Below are 21859 nucleotides of genomic sequence, written 5' to 3'. Positions count from 1 at the left end.
AATGCCCCCCTGCTGGCCAAGAAGGGCTCGGTCCCGGGAAGGTTGGGCCAGCACCTCTGCACCCTTATTATAAGGCAGAGCTGCTTCCCCTTTAACGCTCAGTACCTCAATTTTGTAGCAAACCAAACCACACAAACTGGGTTTTGGGTTTTTTTTTAACTTTTAACGCTAAAGTCTCGTGCTATACAAACCATCCCCCCCCCCCCCCCCAAAAAAAAAAATACCCACGAAAAACAAGAAAGGGGTAACCAGAACTGGGAATGGGACCCTTCAGTCACAACCAGCTGGAATATTTCCCCTCCTAAATGGGGGGACGACGACTTGTTCTCTTCTTTTGTTGTTGTTTTTCGCTTTGTTGGTTATTTTCCTGTTTTGGTGGAGTGTGAGCTACTTTAGAAAAGTGTGAACTGAAACCACAACCCAGGCTGCCTGCTTGCAAAAAACGCTTCTCCCCTCCAGGACCCTGCCACTCCCCCTCCCCATAGTAACATTGTAACTCAGTAACCATGGCCCATGGATAGTAACTGCCATTCCGTGCAGGTTACCTTCATGTGAATTAATAGCACGACCCCTCCCTCATACTATTACCCTGTTTTAATGTGAACCAATGTGATGTAGCCCAATGAATGTCCGTATATAAAAGCAAAATAAATAAATACATGTTTCTGTTCAGGGTAGTAACTGCCACTCCATGCAGGTTACCCCCATGTTTCTGTTAAGGGTAGTAACTGCCGCTCCGTGCAGGTTACCCCCATGTTTCTGTTAAGGGCAGTAACTGCCGCTCCATGCAGGTTACCCCCATGTTTCTGTTAAGGGTAGTAACTGCCGCTCCGTGCAGGTTACCCCCATGTTTCTGTTAAGGGTAGTAACTGCCGCTCCGTGCAGGTTACCCCCATGTTTCTGTTAAGGGCAGTAACTGCTGCTCCGTGCAGGTTACCCCCATGTTTCTGTTAAGGGTAGTAACTGCTGCTCCGTGCAGGTTACCCCCATGTTTCTGTTAAGGGTAGTAACTGCTGCTCCGTGCAGGTTACCCCCATGTTTCTGTTAAGGGTAGTAACTGCCGCTCCATACAGGTTACCCCATGTTTCTATTAAGGGTAGTAACTGCCGCTCCATGCAGGTTACCCCCATGTTTCTGTTAAGGGTAGTAACTGCCGCTCTATACAGGTTACCCCATGTTTCTGTTAAGGGCAGTAACTGCCGCTCCATGCAGGTTACCCCCATGTTTCTGTTACGGGCAGTAACTGCCACTCCATACAGGTTACCCCATGTTTCTGTTAAGGGTAGTAACTGCCACTCCATGCAGGTTACCCCCATGTTTCTGTTAAGGGCAGTAACTGCCACTCCATACAGGTTACCCCCATGTTTCTGTTAAGGGTAGTAACTGCCGCTCCATGCAGGTTACCCCATGTTTCTATTAAGGGTAGTAACTGCCGCTCCATGCAGGTTACCCCATGTTTCTGTTAAGGGCAAAAACTGCCGCTCCATGCAGGTTACCCCCATGTTTCTGTTAAGGGCAGTAACTGCCGCTCCATACAGGTTACCCCATGTTTCTGTTAAGGGTAGTAACTGCCGCTCCATGCAGGTTACCCCATGTTTCTATTAAGGGTAGTAACTGCCGCTCCATGCAGGTTACCCCAAGTTTCTGTTAAGGACAGTAACTGCCGCTCCATGCAGGTTACCCCCATATTTCTGTTAAGGGTAGTAACTGCCGCTCCATGCAGGTTACCTCTATGTTTCTGTTAAGAGTAGTAACTGCCGCTCCGTGCAGGTTACCCCCATGTTTCTGTTAAGGCTAGTAACTGCCGCTCCATGCAGATTACCCCCATGTTTCTGTTAAGGGTAGTAACTGCCGCTCCGTGCAGGTTACCCCCTGCAGAAATATTATACCATCCCTTTCATCAAGCCTTTAGGTATCCTCAGTGTTTGTCCCATGCTCTTTTGATTTCATTAACTGTTCTCATCTTCGCCAACCCTTCTGGGGGGGCATTCCAGGCATCCACCACCCTCTCTGTGAAGAAATATTTTCCCAACATTGGTTCTGAGTCTTCCCTCCTGGAGTTTCCTTCCCCCCCCCCCCTCCTCCAGCTTACCCACAATGGTGAGGAGTCCAAAGAGAGGCAGGAGTGATCCCCAATTGCTCCTGCCCTGCCAGTGCAATTTTTTAAAATGGTGATGGCTGTGCCATTTTGAAATGTGGACCATCCTTTAAAAAATAAATAAAATAAAAGTTTGTTTTTGGGTTTTTTTGTGTTTTTTTTTTAAATGACTCAAAATGACAGCAAATCCCTGCTCTCAACTCTCTGACCCCAATCCTTGCAGTGACAGTTCTGGGCTGGGGGCCACGTAGCAGGGCACCTTCCAGAACCCTCCAAATCCTGCCACTAAGTGTCGCTGTTGCACAATGACTGGGATTCCTCCTCTAGGGTCATGAATTCCACCTCCAGAGCATCCCCAGCCTCAGCTGACCCAGAGAGCAGAAGACCTGAGCTGGCAATCAGACTTGGATCCTTCTTATACTTGGGAACTCTCTGGATTTGGCCCAGAGACTCCAGAATTCTAAAGAAATTGCCAGGTTTCCGGGCCAAGATCGGTAAACTCTGGGTGCTGCTGCTGCTGACTAGCAGGGGAGAGGAGGAGGAGGAGCATTGGAGCGCTCTCCTAACTCTGGCAGAAGAAGAAAACGGAGGGAAGGAAAATGGAGGCCCTGCAGGACAGCAGGAGGAGGGAGATCTCTGGCCCAAAGCAGCGGAAGAAGGAGGAGGAGGAGGCAGTTGTTGCTGGTGGGTTGTTGTAAGCAGAGAGAATGAGTGAGTTTGTGTGTGAATGAGAGAGAGAGAGTGTGTGTGTGAGAGAGAGAGAGAGAAAAGAAGGGCATGCATGTGTATAGGAGTGTTAGGGAGAAAAGTGTGTGTGGGCATGTGTGTAACTGTGGGCATGAGAGTGTATGTGTGGAAGAATGAGAGGAGTGAGTGTGTGTGTGAATGAGAGAGAGAGAGTGTGTGTGTATGTGTGTGAGAAAGAGAGAAAAGAAGGGCATGCATGTGTATAGGAGTGATAGGGAGAAAAGTGTGTGTGGGCATGTGTGACTGTGGGTGAACATGTGTGTGACTGTGGGCATGAGAGTGTATGTGTGGAAGAATGAGAGAGTGGATGTGTGTGTGTGAGAATGAGCTTATTATTATGCGTGTAAGAGTATGAGAGTGAACATGTGAGTGTGTGAGAGAACGGATGTGTGCATGCTGATATCCCCTCGCCCTGATCTGCCTCAGTCTCAGAGTGAGTGGAAATCAGAAGTTCCCAGGAATGTCCATGAGTAAAAACTTTTCGTATGAAGTAAGGTGGCCAGATGTTCCCTTAAGCATGAGAAGGATGAATACTTGTCCTGCTTTCGTACAGAAAAACAAGAAATGTCACTGAATTACACACAGGACATCCCAGCCAAGGGCAGAGCAGGGATTTTAAAGAGGGAGGTGCAGAGCCCGTGATGAATCATCTTCCCACCTCCGCTCCTGCCACCCCCATCCTCCTCCTCTCCACCTCCCATTATTCTCCATCTCTGCCTCATTTCTTAAGTTCACCTCCTTCCCTAACCCACCACCAACTTTTCCAAGAGGGAGTCCTGATTCTGGGTTCCTCATCTGAAGCTCCTGGGGCATTCAGGGGTCAGGTTGAGATGCTGGGTAGTCACCTACCAGTACTGGTCTGGCCAACGTTCAGATGCAAAGCTCAGGGAGGTGCTGGAGCATGCGATTGCAACTGGGAAGAGGTCATGGAAGGGCCAAATATGATAACTGCGCCCCTGGTATTTGGGGTGGGGCAGAAGGTTACTTAATCCTAATTCCTGTTTCACTACAAATCTAATCAGGACAATTCTACGTCGCCTGCACCTTGTTCTTTACAATACAGCGCTGCACCTCCAATGCCACTCCCTGGATGCTATTCTGGGACACCGTTTTAGATAGATAATGTCCATTAATTCCCAAAACTGCTTATGAAAGCCCTTGGAAAGATGCGTCAAAGGCAGAGTGTGGTGTCTGTCAGTGGAAACCTCATAAACGTGTCACCGCGCAGGAAAACAATCGCCTGCCTGGATGTTATCTCATCGTAGGTGTCCTTTGTGCTTGGGGAACTACACGTGAGTCATCCGTAGCGCGAGATAAACACATGGGCCTTGTGTCCTCGGACTCTCTCGGTGCTCGCATCTCCCTACGTGCAAGCCGCTTCCCTGCTAGGACTGCGCATCTCTGCGCTCCTTCTGTACCTGATCAGACCTCACTAATACCCTGGCCCTTAGCAGCATGGGACAAGCTCTGCCTGGTGGGATTCAGCCAGGGATGGGGGTGGCCAGCGCCTGGAGGCACTGGGAATGGCGTCTTCAGTCACCAGCGTAGGTTAATCGCACCCTTTTCAGGTGTCTCTTCTGGGATGTGAGAGAGACAGGACTCCCTGGCACACACTCAATCCCAAGCCAACTCGTGTGCAGCTCATCCCTGGAAAAGGCAACCATTCGCGCCCCCCCCCCCCCCCAGGTGCCCCTACCCAACTCCCCGCGCAACCTCTGGTGCCGCCCCCCCTTCCCGGCCACGTGACCAGCGCGATATCGCCGCCCCCCCCCCCATTTTCCCCCCGCCCCTGCGAGCAGTCTCCTCCACAGCAGCCCATGCGGCCTCCGGTCTCCGCCGCCCCCCCCCCCCCCCCCCGGCCGCCGATCAGTTCCAGCGCCCGCCCCTGGCCCCGCACCAGATTTGGTACCTCTTGCCCCCCCCCTCCCCCGCTGGTCTCTCCCAGGCTTTCTTGTTCACCCGGAGCACCTTGCGCCCCCCCCCCCCCCAATTAATTTTCCCTGCGCCCCCTTGGCCCTGACCCCCCCCCCCCTGATCCCAACCATCATCCCATGCGGCCCCTGCGCTGCATGGGATGATGAGTGGCATTCACGGAGCGGGATGCCGATGTCGTACCACCTTCACGGAGCGGAGGGCTGGAGTGGCATTCACGGAGCGGGATGCCAGTGGTCAGTGTTCCACCTTCACGGAGCGGAGGGCTGGAGTGGCATTCACGGAGCGGGATGCCAGTGGTCAGTGTTCCACCTTCACGGAGCGGAGGGCTGGAGTGGCATTCACGGAGCGGGATGCCAGTGGTCAGTGTTCCACCTTCACGGAGCGGAGGGCTGGAGTGGCATTCACGGAGCGGGGTGCCAGTGGTCAGTGTTCCACCTTCACGGAGCGGAGGGCTGGAGTGGCATTCACGGAGCGGGATGCCAGTGGTCAGTGTTCCACCTTCACGGAGCGGAGGGCTGGAGTGGCATTCACGGAGCGGGATGCCAGTGGTCAGTGTTCCACCTTCACGGAGCGGAGGGCTGGAGTGGCATTCACGGAGCGGGATGCCAGTGGTCAGTGTTCCACCTTCACGGAGCGGAGGGCTGGAGTGGCATTCACGGAGCGGGGTGCCAGTGGTCAGTGTTCCACCTTCACGGAGCGGAGGGCTGGAGTGGCATTCACGGAGCGGGGTGCCAGTGGTCAGTGTTCCACCTTCACGGAGCGGAGGGCTGGAGTGGCATTCACGGAGCGGGGTGCCAGTGGTCAGTGTTCCACCTTCACGGAGCGGAGGGCTGGAGAGCTGCCATCTCCAACAAATAGAGGGGTGGGTAAGCGCAGGTAGTGTTACCGGTGGGGGCATAGGCTGGATGTATTGCCAGATGTTAAGCTTCTTCAAGTATTGCTGGTTGTTAATGTTTTAAAGTAATGTTAATTGGCTGTGGCCGATTCTTCCACTCAATAAAGGAACATGATTTACCTTACTGTGCCTCTGTGTGGTCGGGGGGTGCCCGGAAGCTACGGCTTGCACAAGTTATGAGCGTTGTTAATGTTTTTTCTGGTCTGTGGGTTTTGTTGCAGAATAACAAACAGGAATGCCTAATGGCTGGGTTGGGTTGTCTGCGATGCGATCTATTTCAATAACTAAATGGGAGGAGGTGTCCGAGCATCCTCTGGGCCGCGTTTGAGTTTCCTTCGTTTTGAGGTTGGCTGCACCCAGGAGAGAGAGCAGGTGGTAGCCACAGAGAGAGAGGTCCCTGCTCTTGGAGAGAGGAAAGCCATTGACTAAGTTACAATGCCCTACTACATCCCGTCAAGTTGCTAACCAACAGGGTTAAGTTTCTGAGAATGCAGAAGTGGATGGGAAATGCAAATTCAGATTGCTCCGGAAACTGCAGGTCCTGGTTGACTGGGAAAACGTCAGATCTGCTTGGCCAGATTATGTACGAGTTCGCTTTCCTGCCTTCATTCTCACATGCACTTATTTATTTGTTTCAGCTTGGTTATTCTGTTAAATTTCGTTCACATGGCCGTGGGCTAGAGAGATGAGGGGCAATCATCAGTTCAGGGTGTGCCATTAGCAAATGGCCTCAGCGCACTGGTTTATTTTATTTGACTGGCTTCAAACAGGGACCAAATGGATTGTGACAGACACACGGACACTCCCCGGGGATATTTCCTTTGGAGAGCTTTGCATGCAGGAAGGATGGGTGAGAAGATCCCCCAGCCCTGACTGAGAACAGAAAGCCAGTGATGGACTGCAGTGCCTCCCTTAGGAGATAGATTGCCCATTCCTCTCTGTCAGCCGAGCAGGGGATGCTTTCTAATAAGCTCATTAAGGAATAAGAGCCCACCCTTTGAAGAGTCTGCTTTAAAAACAGGAGAGGCTTTACCAGGAGGGAGAAAACCAGAGAGATCCTGTTTCGGCTTCAGGGCTGAGTTAAGGCAAAAGCGATTTCCTTCTGCAAGGAGTTTCAGCTCAGAACTGTCCTGTGCTGAAAGCCCAGAACAACAGAAGTAGGACTCGAGCCCAGCAATCGTTTTATTGTGTCAGAAGGAGCTTACTTTTTTTTTTTTTTTTTTGTCATTCTGTTTTTAGCTAGAAAGACATTAATTCATGATTCGGAATACACTTTCTTCTTCTTATTTATTTATTTTATTTTATTTAAAACATTTTATATACCGACTTTCACAGACAAAGTCTGACCAAGACGGTTCACAACTTCAAAATATAAAAAATAAAATAAAATTAAAAGAGATAACTAAATAAAAAACTGCATAACAAAAACAAAATCAATAAATATAAATAAAATAAGTAAAGTAATAGAAAAAAATACAATGTATAATTATAATCCCTAATTCTTTAACATAACTATACTAAGTTTATAACTAAAACAAGAAAAGTCTTATTAATTTGTTGGATTCCAAGAAGGCTCATCAAGATAGTCTTGAAAAAGAAAATACCACAGTATGAAACAGCAAACAATAATCTGAAAGTTAATTAAGCCAAAAAAAGTTGCCATATTTATTAGGAGAGAAAAAAATGATATTAAGAAATAATGTACAATCGCGTACCATAGGAGTGGGCTCTAAGATTCTTACAATAGCCATAACTGGACTGGAATGGGCAGGTAATAAGTTTTATTAATGGACCTGGTCCTTTCTGCATTCAGTTGACCATTTAGCACTCACATTTGCAAAGAAGCCCAGGCATGAAGGTCGTGCCGAGGGCAAGCACTTCTTGCTTGCGCGACCTTAGCGCCTCCTTCCTATCGCGACCTGCTGCGCCTGCCGGTTATGAAGACCGACGCCGGAATGGTGGCCGTTTTTCATTATTGGCAGACAGGCAGGTTATGAAAACCGAGGCCGAGTTTACCGGCGTTGCTCTTCATAACCTGGCGGTCTGCCGAGTTATTTTATTTTATTTTTTTTTACTTTAAAAGAGAAGAACAGAAAAACAGTTTTTTCTACTTTTCTGTATTTTTTTTTTTTCAGTGCGCTCAGATATTAACGCCTGCTCCAGGCAGGCGTTAATATCTGAGCTATCTTTTTGCATTCGGAGTGAATGTGTAATAGGCTCATTCACTCCGCGTTGGACACGTGTTAAATGAGTGCACTTGCTTTTTGTATGTCCTCGTTAAATGCTAATGCTTTGTGGCATCTGTAGAGCTGTACTGGCACTCTCGAATCCTCATGACGGATTCCTTTTTTCTTCCAGTGCCTGGGATTTCCTGAAGTTCAGGCTGAAAGCTTCCACTCTTTTTCCTGCAAAACTCCAAAGGTCACCATGGCCCAAGCTTTATTTGGAAGCAGTTGGCATGTGTCAGCAGTTCTGGTTTTTCTATGCACCACTGCCGGATCTTCAACCCTGGCATCTTCATAAACTTAGTAACAAGACTGTTCTTATCTTGGCGGAAAGGACCTCTCAGTTGCCCCAGCTTACTGGGTCACGGCAGGCCTTGTTCAGTCTCCAGTCAGTCTCCCATCCTTGGTCTGATCACCATCCCGAGCCTGTCTGAATTCTGCAAAGTGTGTTCTTATGTCCGGCTATTGCCAAGTGCGTCAGCCCGACAACTAATTTGTGTTGCAATAAATCCTACTTAATTAACCTAAGCTAATGCTGAGTCTCAATTGTAAGTGTGGCATGGGACGTCACCTTGACCTGTCGAGCATGGCTTTTCACCTGAGGAATTACAAATTCCCATCGCGTGTCAGGTTTACCTGTGGGGGCCTCGGACGTGTGGTATTCTCATTTTAAGAGGGCCTGGTAGAACTGAATGCTGGGGGGTGGGGAGGCGTCACTGATAGCAGCCGCCTGTCTATAGAGGTGTGGGGGAGTTTTGTCCTGCGAGCAGAGGCAGGGGTTGTAGGTTACCTTTTGCTGTTACAGATACACAGGAGCTGGGAGCGGCTACAGTGTGTGTGTGTGTGTGTGTGTGTGGACTCCCACGCAAACCGAGCATCTAACGCAGCCCTCCGGCCACTCCCGGCCCAGAGAGGAGCAAGGTGTGAATTCCCTGAGGGAGAGGGGAGAGGGTAATGATCTCTGCCTTGACCTTGTTAGTCCCCTAGACTACATAGAAACAAAGATCAAGAAATAACTAACCTATTTCTTTTGTAAAGGAATAAAAGTGTTGGTGTGTGTATACAGGGCTGTTGGAGTCCTGGCATGGAATTATCATGTAAAAATATGTTTACATCGAGCTCTGGGGCCAAGGCTATCCCCAGGGGCTTCATTGGGAGCACTTGTTTTTTTTACCCTCAGCCTTCACTGTTAATTTAGGAAGTTCTCTGGGCCATTAATTAACTCTGATTGAGTCCTTGCAGCGTTCAGCGTTTGCTGGTGCTAACTTCGACGTGACTGGACCGTTGTGTGCCTTATTTCTCAAAGGCAGGAGGACTTCGCGTTGCCAGTACGGATCTCTGGAAATGTTTGCACCAGATCTGCAAACCCAGAATGGAATAGAGGATTTATTTCTTTTGGTGTTTTTTTTATCACTTGCAAATCCTTCATGAAAAATAACCTGGCCTTTTGCACAGGAATATTATCACCCCAAATTCATGGCAGCGGATTTTCAGTGGCCTGTTTTGTTATTTTCCACAAAAATTGGTGAGACCCTGCCACAAATCTTTGCTTTTTGCTTCTGTTCATGGGATTTTTCTTTTTTTTTTTTGACAGATTTTGTCTATGAGTGCAAAAGGTTGGTCGTCACATCCTACTACAAACGTTTGTGCCAAAAGGTGACAGGTGATGAAATCTGGTGCCATTTTCCATGAGACAAGGCGATTCTTTTCCACATGTCCTCAGTGACCCGCCAGTCCTGACCCTTCACCCTGCCATTAGCTTGGGCTTGGCTGACAGATGTCAGACCTGTCAGATGCCATTGGATCGTTCTGGCGGATCGGCAGGCGGCTGAGAGTTGCTGGTAAGTGCCTGTGCGAGCCGAGACACTGGGGGAACCACGGCGGGTGACAGGGCCCGACTAGTTGCCCCGAGGATCAGCAGCAGTTGGAGCCACATCTCTGAGTTCTGTCCCATGCCGTTCCACGGGGGACGAGGATTCGCAATCACCGGCTGCTCCGTAACTCGAGAGAAGGAGTGAAGACCTTCCTACAGCTGGAAAACAAATGATGCAATCCCCAGAGGGAAGTGGGGGGGTCCTGAAATTGTTTTAATCTGCACCTCCCTACTCAGCGGAGACTCTGATGCTTTCACATCCGTGCACACCTTCACACTCTAATGTTCACTTCCACATGTACACGCTCATACATACATGCAGACAGACTCGCAGCGGCAGGGCTCAGAGCTGGGGGGGTGGATGCTGGTTGCAAACTTTTCCCTTGGGGATGGTGACTGCTACTTTTAGGTAACCCGAGCAGGGTGGATGGGTGAACTTCAAAATGGTTTTTCCAAACAATTTGGCAGAGCTGGTAAAATTCTGAAGCTTTGGTAAATTGTTCGTCAAACTCCTTTTTGGGGAGGGAAACCCAAAGCAGATTTTCTGGGTCCTGCTTTGTGTTTTCCTGAAAATCCTGATCTAGTCTTCACATTTCCTTTTGAAGTTCGTCCGAATCCTCTTGTGAAAAACCAACAGATCTCCCTCCCTCAGCGCCCCCGCTCCTCCGCCCTGCTGGGCCCGGATGAAACCTGAAAGGGTCATCAAAGTGAAAACTGAATCACTGACCTGTCCCCCTACCTGAGTAAAAGGTGGTGTTCCCCAAGTTTACCTGTCTCATAGTTACTATTGGATATGTCCTTCAGAAAGTTGGTCAAACTTCTAGAAACCCAGCTAAACTACCAACCCTGACTAAGTCCTCCAGCAATGAATTCTACAGCTGCTGTGAACTGCAGTGCTCCATGGCTACTGGAGGGGAGACTGATTTGAAGATGTTACTCCTGTGCAACGTGGTATGATCCGAGGTGGCCTAGCACAGTTGCTCTGGGCATGTCTTTGTGGGAGTTTGGAGAGAGCGGTGTTGTGCCAAGGAGTATACTGGACATCCAAGGAGCAGAGAGACCACATCTAGTTTTTGCTTTCTCGTGAGGCATCCTATGGCTCCTAGGGACGTTTATGCAGTACGCTTAAGAAGATCTTCCTTCAAGAAGATTGATTCTGAATCAACTCCTAGATGTGTGGAGTAATTGACTGTTTTCCTACCAGACAGAGAGAGAGAGAGAGAGAAAGAGAGACAGAGGCAAGGAACAGTCCAAACAGGAAGTTGGGGCTGAATGGGATTTCTGCCTACTGAATGGGAGTTATTGTTTTTGATTTGTTAGTCACCTGTTCACTATGGTGCTTAAGGCAGGGTACAGCGGAACAATATATAAATAGTACAGTGATAATAAAACCACTTTGTATTATTAAAATAATTAGAATACAGTCTACTTCATTCCCAAAACACTTCACAAAGCAAAAACAGAATAAAATAAACAAAGTATTAAAATCTACAAATATCAACCAGTTTAAAAAAAGGAACCTCATAAAACATCTCTAAACAGAATGCATCAAAAAGCAGGAACGTAACATATACTGTACAAGGCCATTTTTAAAAGCCATTTAACCAGGTGGGTATCGATGTACCGGGCTGAAAGTGTAAACTGTATCCTTAACATACAACTGCACCTTGAGTATTGCATTCGGTTCTGTTGTCCCATTTCATAAAATATGAAACAGAACTAGACAAAGTGAGAAGAAGGGCGACAACAATACTCAACTTTGTAACCCAACTCAGTTTGTTTGCACTTATCCAACACGAGACAGCTTCCAGGCAATGATTCATCCAAGCCACTGCTTTCCAGGGTCTGTTCCCAAAGGGAGATATGTTTATGCAGCTGACAGTGCACCACAAAATTCCTAATCACCTCCTCTAATGATTACAAAATAAATATTAAACAAAATGGAAAAACGTGGGGAGCCCTAAGGAATCCCATAGTACAACTGCCATTCCTTAAAAAAATCACCCCGTGCTGTCACATTCGTTTCTAACAAAAGCAAAAAATGCAACGAATGAGGCCATTTTTGGTTTGTGACGAATGGAATGAACCAACAAAAGGCTTTTATGAAAACATTCAAATGTTTTTGGGTATTTTCGTATTCGTGGCATAAAAAAAAAACAAAACAAGGGGCCTTTGGTGGCCCTGGTTGAGCCTAGCCTGAACCTCACTTACCCCCTTTCTGCATCCTGGTTTGAAATGGGCAGGAGCAATGCCCAATCATTGCTGCCCGGGTCCCAGTACTTTAAAAATGATGCCAACTGACTGGAGGACGGCGTCAAAGTGGCATCACTTCGGCACCTCTCGATGGTTCAGCCAGTGCTAGTTTGACGTATGGCCATACATTTCTACAGCTGTACATCAAAATGTTGCTGGACACTCCAGAAAAAGGCCTTGAAATGATGACGGTTCGATGCCATCCTCCAGGCGGATGGGTGCCACTTTTAAAGCAACTGAGACTCGCTCCTGCCCATTTTAAACTTAGGATCTTGAAAGGAGGTAAGTGAGGACTGGGGTGGGAACTGCCTGGCCCCAGCATTTGTAATCCGAGGGGGATGAAGGACCCGGCCCTGACCCCAGCTCCGGACCCAGATCGGGGCTAGGCCCTGGCACTGGGCTTGGCAAGTCAAGCCTGACTTGGGGCAGTTTTTTGACCTGGGAAGGCCCAGCCCGGGTTTGCAGGAGGCCCTGTTTCTTTCTTGGTGGTTCGGAGAGGGTTTGCTTTTTTTGGGGGGATTTTTTTTCTTTGATAAATGTATTTTTTGTTTGGAAAACAAATCAAACTGAAAAAAAACAACATTTAAACAAACCAAATAAAAATGAAAAAACAACAACATTTAAACAAACCAAATAAAAATGAAAAAACAAATACAAAGAAAACGGAACATTTTGGGTCTGGCGTTTCCCATAAGATCCGTCTTCCCTCATGTCTTTACCAATGTAGCACGGTCAGCAGCATCAAAGGCCTCAGGCCACAGAGAGGTCAAGTAATTCCGCAGCTGTAGAAGTTCCAGGGTCCGATCTACAAAGAAGGTTGTCTACCAGTGCTACCAGACCGCTTTCAGGGCCGTAGCTGCCCCCAAAGCCTGACTGGTAAGAGCCTAGCAAATCAGTCGTAGTCGGAGAATTATGCAGTTGGATTTGAATTTCAGATCTAATTGCTTCGCCTTCCCAAACCCAAGCTCAAGACGAGTTACAAGTCCAGGTCCCTACCCAGAGAGTGTACAGTGGAAGGGGACCATTTATCAAGCCAGGACATTTTACCGCAGGAGGGGAGAAATATCGCAGAGGAGCGTCCCCGCGATATTTTGCCCCTCCCAGGGAAAATATCCCGGGGGTTTCCCTGCAATATTTTTTTTACTGCAGAAAAAAACTCACCCTCTGCCAATTTAATCAGCCAACAAGGACCAGGATGATGAGAGCAAACTGCCACGTTCATCTGGGGTAAAATTCTGTTCACATCTGGCGGTCCATGTGGCCTTGAAGTGCCTTTCTGGATTATTTATTTATTTATTTAATATAATTCTATACCGGACTTCATGAATGGGATTCACATCAGGCCGATTTACATGGAACTTAGGGGATTAACAAGTGTAACCAAACAAGAAGGCGGAAACAAGCAAAGTTACATATAACAAGGGGATTGAACTTGGGGGCTATAGTAGCCAGGAAGTAGACAGAGAGGAATTAACTAAATATAAATAATATATGACGGGTTAAGAGATTAGTAAACATCCCATTCGTTGGGCTTAGTCTGACGGGACATTTTAAGTGACATTTTAATTTAGGGGAAGGCTTGGAGGAACAGCCACGTCTCAAGTTTTCTTCGAAAGGTAATAAGGCAGGGTTCCAGTCTTCGGTCGGTCGGAAGTCTGTTCCAAAGGACTGGGCCTGCTGTGGAGAAGGAACGTTCTTTGGTGGATGTTAGACGGGTGGATTTTGTAGGAGGGACTTGAAGGGTTCCTTTATAGGCTTCTCTGGTGGGTCTTTCCGAAGAGCGGTGTTTGAAAGGGGTCTGAAGGTCTAGTGTGAGCTGTTTGTGGATGGTTTTGTGGATTATAGTGAGTGCTTTATGTAGAACAAGCCGTTAAGCCCGTTAAAACGGGCTACATTACATTCTCCCTCTCCCCCTTCCACTTACATCCCTGACTCTCACCTCTCCCTCATTCTCCCTCTCCCCTCACTCTTCCCCACCCCCTACCTCCCTCCCACACACTCACCCACTCCTCCCTCCCTCCCCCTCAGTCCCTCCCTCTCACTCAGTCCCTCCCTCCCAGTCCCTCCCCCTCACTCAATCCCTCCCTCCCAGTCCCTCCCCCTCACTCAATCCCTCCCTCTCACTCAATCCCTCCCTCCCTCTCACTCAGTCCCTCCCTCTCACTCAGTCACTCCCTCCTACTCTCTCTCTCCGTCCCTCCCGTTCCCTCCCTCCCACTCAGTCCGTCCCTCCCTCTCTCTCTCTCCTCCCTCCCTCGCTACTGGCTGCTGCTGCCCGCCGCCGCCGCTACCGCCGCCGCCCACTGCCGCTACCGCCGCCCCTGCTACCGCCGCCCCTGCTACCGCCGCCCCTGCTACCGCCGCCCCTGCTACCGCCGCCGCCGCCACCGCCACCACCCGCTGCCGCCGCCACCGCCGCCCGCCGCCATGTTTTTTTTTTCCTAAGACTGACGTGCTCGCCCGCACATGCGCAGTAGAGCTGCTCTCTACTGCGCATTTGCGGCACGTCGGTCAAGCGTCGTTTATCTAGTTAGATTCTGTATTTTATTGGCAGCCAGTGTAGGTTTCGGAGGATGGGGGTGATGTGAGCCCGTCGGTTGGTGTTGGTTAAGATTCTGGCTGCTGCGTTCTGGAGCATTTGTAGAGGTTTTATGGCTGAGATGGGGAGCCCCAGGAGTAAGGCATTACAGTAGTCAGTTTTCGAGAATAACGTGGATTGAAGGATGGTTCTGAAGTCCTGGAAGTGGAAAAGGGGTTTGATTCTTTTTAGAACTTGAAGCTTATAGAAACAGTCCTTGGTGATATTATTAATTGATTTCTTTAAATTCAGATGATTGTCTTGTATGACTCCTAAATCTCTAGTTTCTGGATTACTGGTGTCGCCTTCTGATCCTTCTCAGGTTCTCTGTGAACCCTCTCAGTTTTGTTTGCGCTGCAGTCGGCAGACCCCTGATAATTGCTAGGGAAGGCCAGATTTAAATTAGAGGTGCCCGCAGGCAACAGAGAGGACCCCCCCCCCTCCTCCTCCTCCAGAAATGGTGAGAAGAAGGTGGGCGGGTCACGGGCCCTCTCTCCCTCTCCCCCCAAAGTCATTGGAAGTATGACCGGTGAAGAAATCTCGCACCCCCCTCCCGCCCAGATCCTCCTCCTCATCTCCGAGCTCCTCCTTACGTAGCACGGGGGGGGGGGGGGGGCGCTCCCCCGACTCCGCGGTATCAGCAGCCACTCCAAGTCCAAAAGGAACAATCAGCAGCACTCGCTGGACCTGCGAAGGCTCCGCCCCCCCCCCTCCACTTGCCGTGGGCTTCCTGTTACCATGGAAATCTGTTCGAGGGGGCGGAGCTGCCACAGGGCCTGTGAGCGCACGATGAGGGACACGCGGGCCCCGCGCTTTGCTGGTGTCGTGATGCCACTGCTGCTCCTTGTGAGTTTGGGCCCTCCGTGGCCTCAAGGGCGAACTTAAAGGTCCATCGTCGGCCGCTGGGAAAGTTACCCGGACAAATGTATTTGGCTGTTCTAACGGTATCCGGCTGTGTCGGGGCAGGGCAGGCGGGGATTTTTAAATCCTGGCATCTGTCCGACTAACTGTCAAAGTTAGCTGGACAAAGGCACTGGATTCGGGCCTCTTAGACCCCAAGCCTTCAGAGGACAGGGGATTCCTGACTGGCAGGGGAGCTCCTGACTGACAGGGGAGCTCCTGACTGACAGGGGGGTTCCTGACTGACAGGGGAGCTCCTGACTGACAGGGGAGCTCCTGACTGGCAGGGGAGCTCCTGACTGACAGGGGAGCTCCTGACTGGCAGGGGAGCTCCTGACTGACAGGGGAGTTCCTGACTGACAGGGGAGCTCCTGACTGACAGGGGAGCTCCTGACTGGCAGGGGATTCCTGACTGACAGGGGAGCTCCTGACTGACAGGGGAGCTCCTGACTGACAGGGGGGTTCCTGACTGACAGGGGAGCTCCTGACTGACAGGGGATTCCTGACTGACAGGGGAGCTCCTGACTGACAGGGGAGCTCCTGACTGACAGGGGATTCCTGACTGACAGGGGGGTTCCTGACTGACAGGGGGTTCCTGACTGGCAGGGGAGCTCCTGACTGACAGGGGGGTTCCTGACTGACAGGGGAGCTCCTGACTGACAGGGGGGTTCCTGACTGACAGGGGAGCTCCTGACTGACAGGGGAGTTCCTGACTGGCAGTCGCCTTGAGTGCCAGATTGGATCGGCGAGAAATTAAATCTTATTACCCGGCTAGAATTTAGCTGGATAAGTTAGGGGCGTTCTGGGGGCTGTTCAGGGAGATTAGCCGGATAAATATTTATAGTTATACTTACAAATTTGATATTTATTGCCACTGTGATATAAGGGTTTTTTTTTGTATTTTTTGGATAAAGGTATCCAGCTAATTTACAGCTGCACTATTGAATAAACCTCCAAAGTTCGACAGATAAGTTTATCTGGCTATCTTTGCTATCCGAACAGTGAATGAATCTGGACCCCTCAGCAGAAGGCTCGGGGTAACCTGCACAGAGCTGCAGTCACCACTATCCCAATAAACTTTCTGAGCAGTCTGGATGGACCTTTTGCTCTCTCTCTATCGTCTTTCACCAGGAATTGCCCTGCTCCCAGTTCCTCAAGGGACTCTAGTCCTGGTTTTGGAAAATACATCCCAACCAGGAAGGGGCATGTCAGAAAGCCAGATCCGGTGTCACTTCTCCTTCCAGTAACCAGGTCATCTGGCAGCTCGGGGTTTTTTTTTTTGATCTGAGGTAATAAATCTTGACCTCCCATATCAGGCCCGGCACGGGGTTCTGCTGTGCTTCTGAGTAAGACTGCCACCCACAGTCCAGGGTGGGGAGTTACAGCTTGCACGCAACATCTGTACAGAGAAAACGGAATCCCTTCCAGAGACCCCGAGAGCGATGGGATCAGATTGTTCTCAAAAACACGGGCGCACATGGAGCTGGAAGCCGTGCAGCGAGGCCTCGGCTCAGCCAAAAGTGAGATCAGAGAGAACAGATGGGAGTGATCAGCGGAGGCAGGCTCCCTCCCTACCTCCAGCCTCTCCCACCCACTCCCCAAGGTACCCTCATCCCCTTATCCAAAAACCACTAACCCCCTGCCCTGAGCAAGGAGCACAGAAGTGACAGAACGCATCGGGGATGCCAGGAAAGAGAACGGATAGTCCTGGGAAGGGTCACCGGCCTAGACCAGCACAAGGGAAAAATCTACCAGGGAAAAAGAGCCTGCAGAGTCCTCCTCTGATCCAGGTCAGCACGGGCGGGCTGAGACAGTTCTGGTTTCACCCCCCATGGACCTGCAGTTTCCGAGTGGAGCTCCACCCTGAGAGCTCTCCTGAGTGTGAGAGCGAGCCAGAGTCATGGCCGTGCTTCCTTTCCACACTCGGATTTCACTCTCCCCGTCCTCCAGTGTGCGGTGCAACCAGCTGCAAGCGATGCGGGCGGACAGAAAAGCCAGGGCTGGGCTCTTTCCTAGGGTTCGCTTCAAATGAATCAGTTAAGATCTGCAGGGGCTGGTTCTGTCGCGTCCGGATCGTAGGAAGGGGCTGCACGTCTGCGGTGCACGAACAGCCCTGGCTTCCCGTCCACTCAGGGGCCCAATCTCAACTTATGACTGCAAGAGTTTGGGGCATTGGAAGGGGACGAGGCGGGCAAAGCTGAACAAACCGGCTGAACTGGCTGACACTCAGCCACAGCACTGAGCGCAGAGGAAATGTGGCCTTACTGGTTAGAGCAATGGCCCTAGTGACCAGGGAAGCCAGAGTTCAAATCCTACTCCTCCCCCTGCCAGGGCTGTAGCCAGAACTGAATTTTTTTTGGGGGGGGGCCAGGCAGGCAGGTCTAAGCCCTACTAGCTGAACGCTTATATCGATAAATAATGCCTTAGGGTGCCCCTGACAGTGGATTCCTAAGTAGTCTGGAACCAGCCATCATGCATCACGAGTGACGTTTAAAATATTTTAATTCTATTTACTTCAAGCTCTTACCAACATTAAATATGCTTTATTAATCTATATTAATTTATTTTATATTTGCAGTTATTATAAATACACAATATCATGTAAAAAGGAATCAAAGACATCAGATTCAATCACGTAATAAAACAAATATCAGTGTATTCCTTTATGAATTCTCTTTCCAAAGATGCAGAGTATATCTCATAACTACAATTAAATAGCAATAATTATAAGAATTTAAGATTTGCAATGGACGCACAATAGAACTAGAACAGTTGATATTACAAGCCGACAGGCAAAACAAATATTGATGTTCTGGTGTTACCTCAGTAACAGTAAAATAAACTCCCTCCACTGCCAGTGTGAAGTAACAGAAACCCTTACAAAAATATAATAAAAAGCCACCTAGAACCTTGCCATACCGTACCATACCATACCATACCATACCATACCATATCTTCCCATACCATACCATACCATACCGTACCATACCATAACAGCAGTAACTCTCGGGATGCAAACAGCAGCAACCTTACTTATGAAAAGGTAGCAAGGCAAACATTACCCCAGGCCCTAGAACACTAATACACCACCTACTGGGCAAGCAAGAAGCTGGACTGCTACAAATCCCTACAAAAAAACTACATGGAAATACTGCACCTCTGTCAGACATGCAGAGCACAGACCGGCCCCTGCATAATACAGAATAAGGGACTACAAATTAGAAACTTGCAGATAAGATTGACATGGAAAGCCCAATACATCAGTCTCTGTGAACACTGGAATATATATAAGAAATGCACATTCCCGAAGATGGCATAATCCAGTCGATGAAAGTCAAAATATATATGTTTTTACCTTTGTTGTCTGATCTTATTTTTCTAATCAGTTGGTCACAGTCTCTTTTTTCCCCTTGTCTGTCTTTTCCTAATTCCTTTTTCAGGGGCTCTCTTATTATTTCTATTTCTTCTCTCTCCTCCTGCCCTTTCCTTCCTCCCTGATACACACACACAGGCTTTGTCTCAAACACACATTCTTTCTCTCATACAGACTCCGATTCTCACATGCTCTGTTTCACACACACAGGCTCTCACTCCCACACAAGTTCCCACTCTCACATGAAGGTTTCTCCCCCCCCCCCCCCCACACACACAGAGGCTTTAACTCTTACATGATCTCTCCCAAATGCAGGCTTCCACTCCCATATGCTTTCTCACACACCAACTGTCTCTCACACCCACATGCTTTCTTTCATACATACACACACCGGCTTCTCACTTCCATGCTCTCTCTCATACACACACACACACAGGTTTCTCTTCTCACTCCCATGCTCTCTCTCATACACACACACACAGGCTTCTCACTCCCATGCTCTCTCTCATACACACACACACACAGGCTTCTCATTCCCATGTTCTCTCTCATACACACACACACACACACACACAGGTTTCTCATTCTCATGGTCTCTCTCTCTCACACACACACACACACACACACACACACACACTTTCTCACACACCAACTGTCTCTCCCACCCACATGCTTTCTTTCATACATACACACACCGGCTTCTCACTCCCATGCTCTCTCTCATACACACACACACAGGCTTCTCACTCCCATGCTCTCTCTCATACACACACACACACACACACACACACAGGCTTTAACTCTTACATGCTCTCTCCCACATGCAGGCTTCCACTCCCATAGACTCTCTCACACACCAACTGTCTCTCACACCCACATACTTTCTTTCATACATACACACACTGCTTTCTCACTCCCATGCTCTCTCTCATACAAACACACACACACAGGCTTCTCACTCCCATGCTCTCTCTCATACACACACACACACACAGGCTTCTCATTCCCATGTTCTCTCTCATACACACACACACACAGGCTTCTCATTCCCATGCTCTCTTTCATACACACACACACACACACAGGCTTCTCACTCCCATGCTTTCCCACACACACACACACACACACACACACACACACACACAGGCTTCTCACTCCCTTGCTCTCTCTCATACACACACACACAAACACAAACACACACACACAAACACACACACACACAGGCTTCTCACTTCCATGGTCTCTTTTATACACACACTTCTTGTTGCATCTTTCATTGTTCGGATGAGTGCTTCTCATGGGTCACAGAGACACTGGGAATAGCTGTGCTGTATTGTTTGCTTTGAGTAAACCCAAAAACCTCAGTGCCATTGTATTTGCTGACATCTGTCACCATCCGGGCGTTGCCCTCCGTCCTGTTCATGAGGATTAAACTGGCGCTGGCATGCAGGGGCAGAAGATCGCTGCATATAGAAATGTCAACCTGAAAAGTAACAATGGGAAGGGCAGGTCATTCAAATGTTCCACTGCCTGCACAAATAAACTTCAAAGCAGCAGCATCACAGCTTTTTCATGGCAGGGGCTAATGGTTATTTTGAGTGCTGCGTCCTAAGTGTCCAGCTCAGACTCCCTTCTGATCCCAGGGGCATGCGAGAGCCCTGGCGAAGAGTGACTCCACTCTCCTCTGCCAGCCCTGGGTTTTGATAGGAGGGGGGCGGGGGGGGGGGGGGAGCGGAGAAGTGATCTGCAGAAGGTAGGAAAGAGCTGCCACAGCCTCCTGCGGAAGATGAGCCCAAACTGTCAGGGTGAGAGGTTTGCATATGGCAGGAAATTGCAGAAAAGGCAAGCACTACTATTGCACAGACAAACAGTAACAGATCGCAGACTGAAAAGGAAATGTGTGTTGGAAAAGAGCAAGGCAAAGTATTTAGAAACCCTGTGGTCAGAGGAGCAGGTGGAGGCCCTGGACTGGTCACAGGCTGGCCACCTCTGCCTAAGCTGCACATTATTCGTTTCTGCAGGGTCTGCTCTCCTTTCAGACTCCCCTGGCTTGCACAGGCTCCCAGGTTGGGGGGAGAAGCAGTGCACGTGAAGGAACTCCTTCCAATAACTGAGGATTCAACTAAGGCCTTTGACCTGGCCGAAGGAACCCATCCCAGCCAGGGAGGGCTGAAAGGCAGGTCATGGGCCTAGCAGAGCTATAATCAGTGGGTGTGGGAAACCTCCCAGCCAGAGAGGACCGAAAGGCAGACCAGTCTCCGCCCCCCCTCCCCCCACCACCACCAGGAGGGATGTGACCCCAGTAACTGGAGACAAACACTGGACAACCACAGTGAGAGTGGGGAGCCCTGCAGGACTCCACAATCCAACCCCCCACGGAGAGGATGAACCGTCCTCGACGCAGACCTGCCGGCATCTATCCAGGAGGAGAGATGGGGTAAAACCCCCAACACGCCTCACGTAACCCGGGCCTGGACTGAGCTACAGGCAACATTCTAAAAGCAGCCCAAACCTGGGACGCCCTCTACTGCCGTCTCCCAGCCCTGGTGGGTGCTGCAGGACCACTAACAGGGCCTCCTCCCATTTCCCCTATCAAGTTCCCTCCTCAGAAGGTCTGCTGCCACTACCACTGGGGCTCCTTTCCGGACTGAAAGGATCCAGACCCTCAGTATCGTTAAGAAATCTTTGCAGTTGAATTGTTTGCAACTGACCTTTCATCTCTTCTTCCCACAAAAGGGATATTTGAGATTGCTCCGTAATTCTCTGCTCTCCCTGGGTCCAGATTTATTTTGCTTTTTTCTTTTTTTTTTTTTTAGTAAAGGTCTAATGGTAGTAGCTTTTAATGGTTGTTTAAAATTCCACTTTTTTTTGAGTATTAATGATAGTATTTGCTGACTTTTGCCAGCTCTTCCATAGCTTCTTAAATTAATCACAATGGGCATGGGCTGGTAATCCTAATTCTTTGTGAAATAGATTTTGTGA

At 49.3% G+C, this 21859-nt stretch overlaps 1 protein-coding gene across 1 annotated transcript; it reads left to right on the top strand.

Moving 5' to 3' along the window:
• The first annotated feature begins 2429 nt into the window (after positions 1-2429).
• Positions 2430-8414, top strand: LOC115074262. Its single transcript, XM_029573571.1, has 2 exons — positions 2430-2782; positions 8034-8414. The coding sequence occupies exons 1-2, from the start codon at positions 2430-2432 to the stop codon at positions 8332-8334; spliced, it is 654 nt and encodes a 217-aa protein (XP_029429431.1). The 3' UTR covers positions 8335-8414.
• Positions 8415-21859: the final 13445 nt, after the last annotated feature.

The sequence above is a fragment of the Rhinatrema bivittatum genome, chromosome 12, assembly GCF_901001135.1.
Source record: "Rhinatrema bivittatum chromosome 12, aRhiBiv1.1, whole genome shotgun sequence".
Taxonomy (NCBI): Eukaryota; Metazoa; Chordata; class Amphibia; order Gymnophiona; family Rhinatrematidae; genus Rhinatrema; species Rhinatrema bivittatum.
This window is presented reverse-complemented; position numbering and strand designations above follow the sequence as displayed.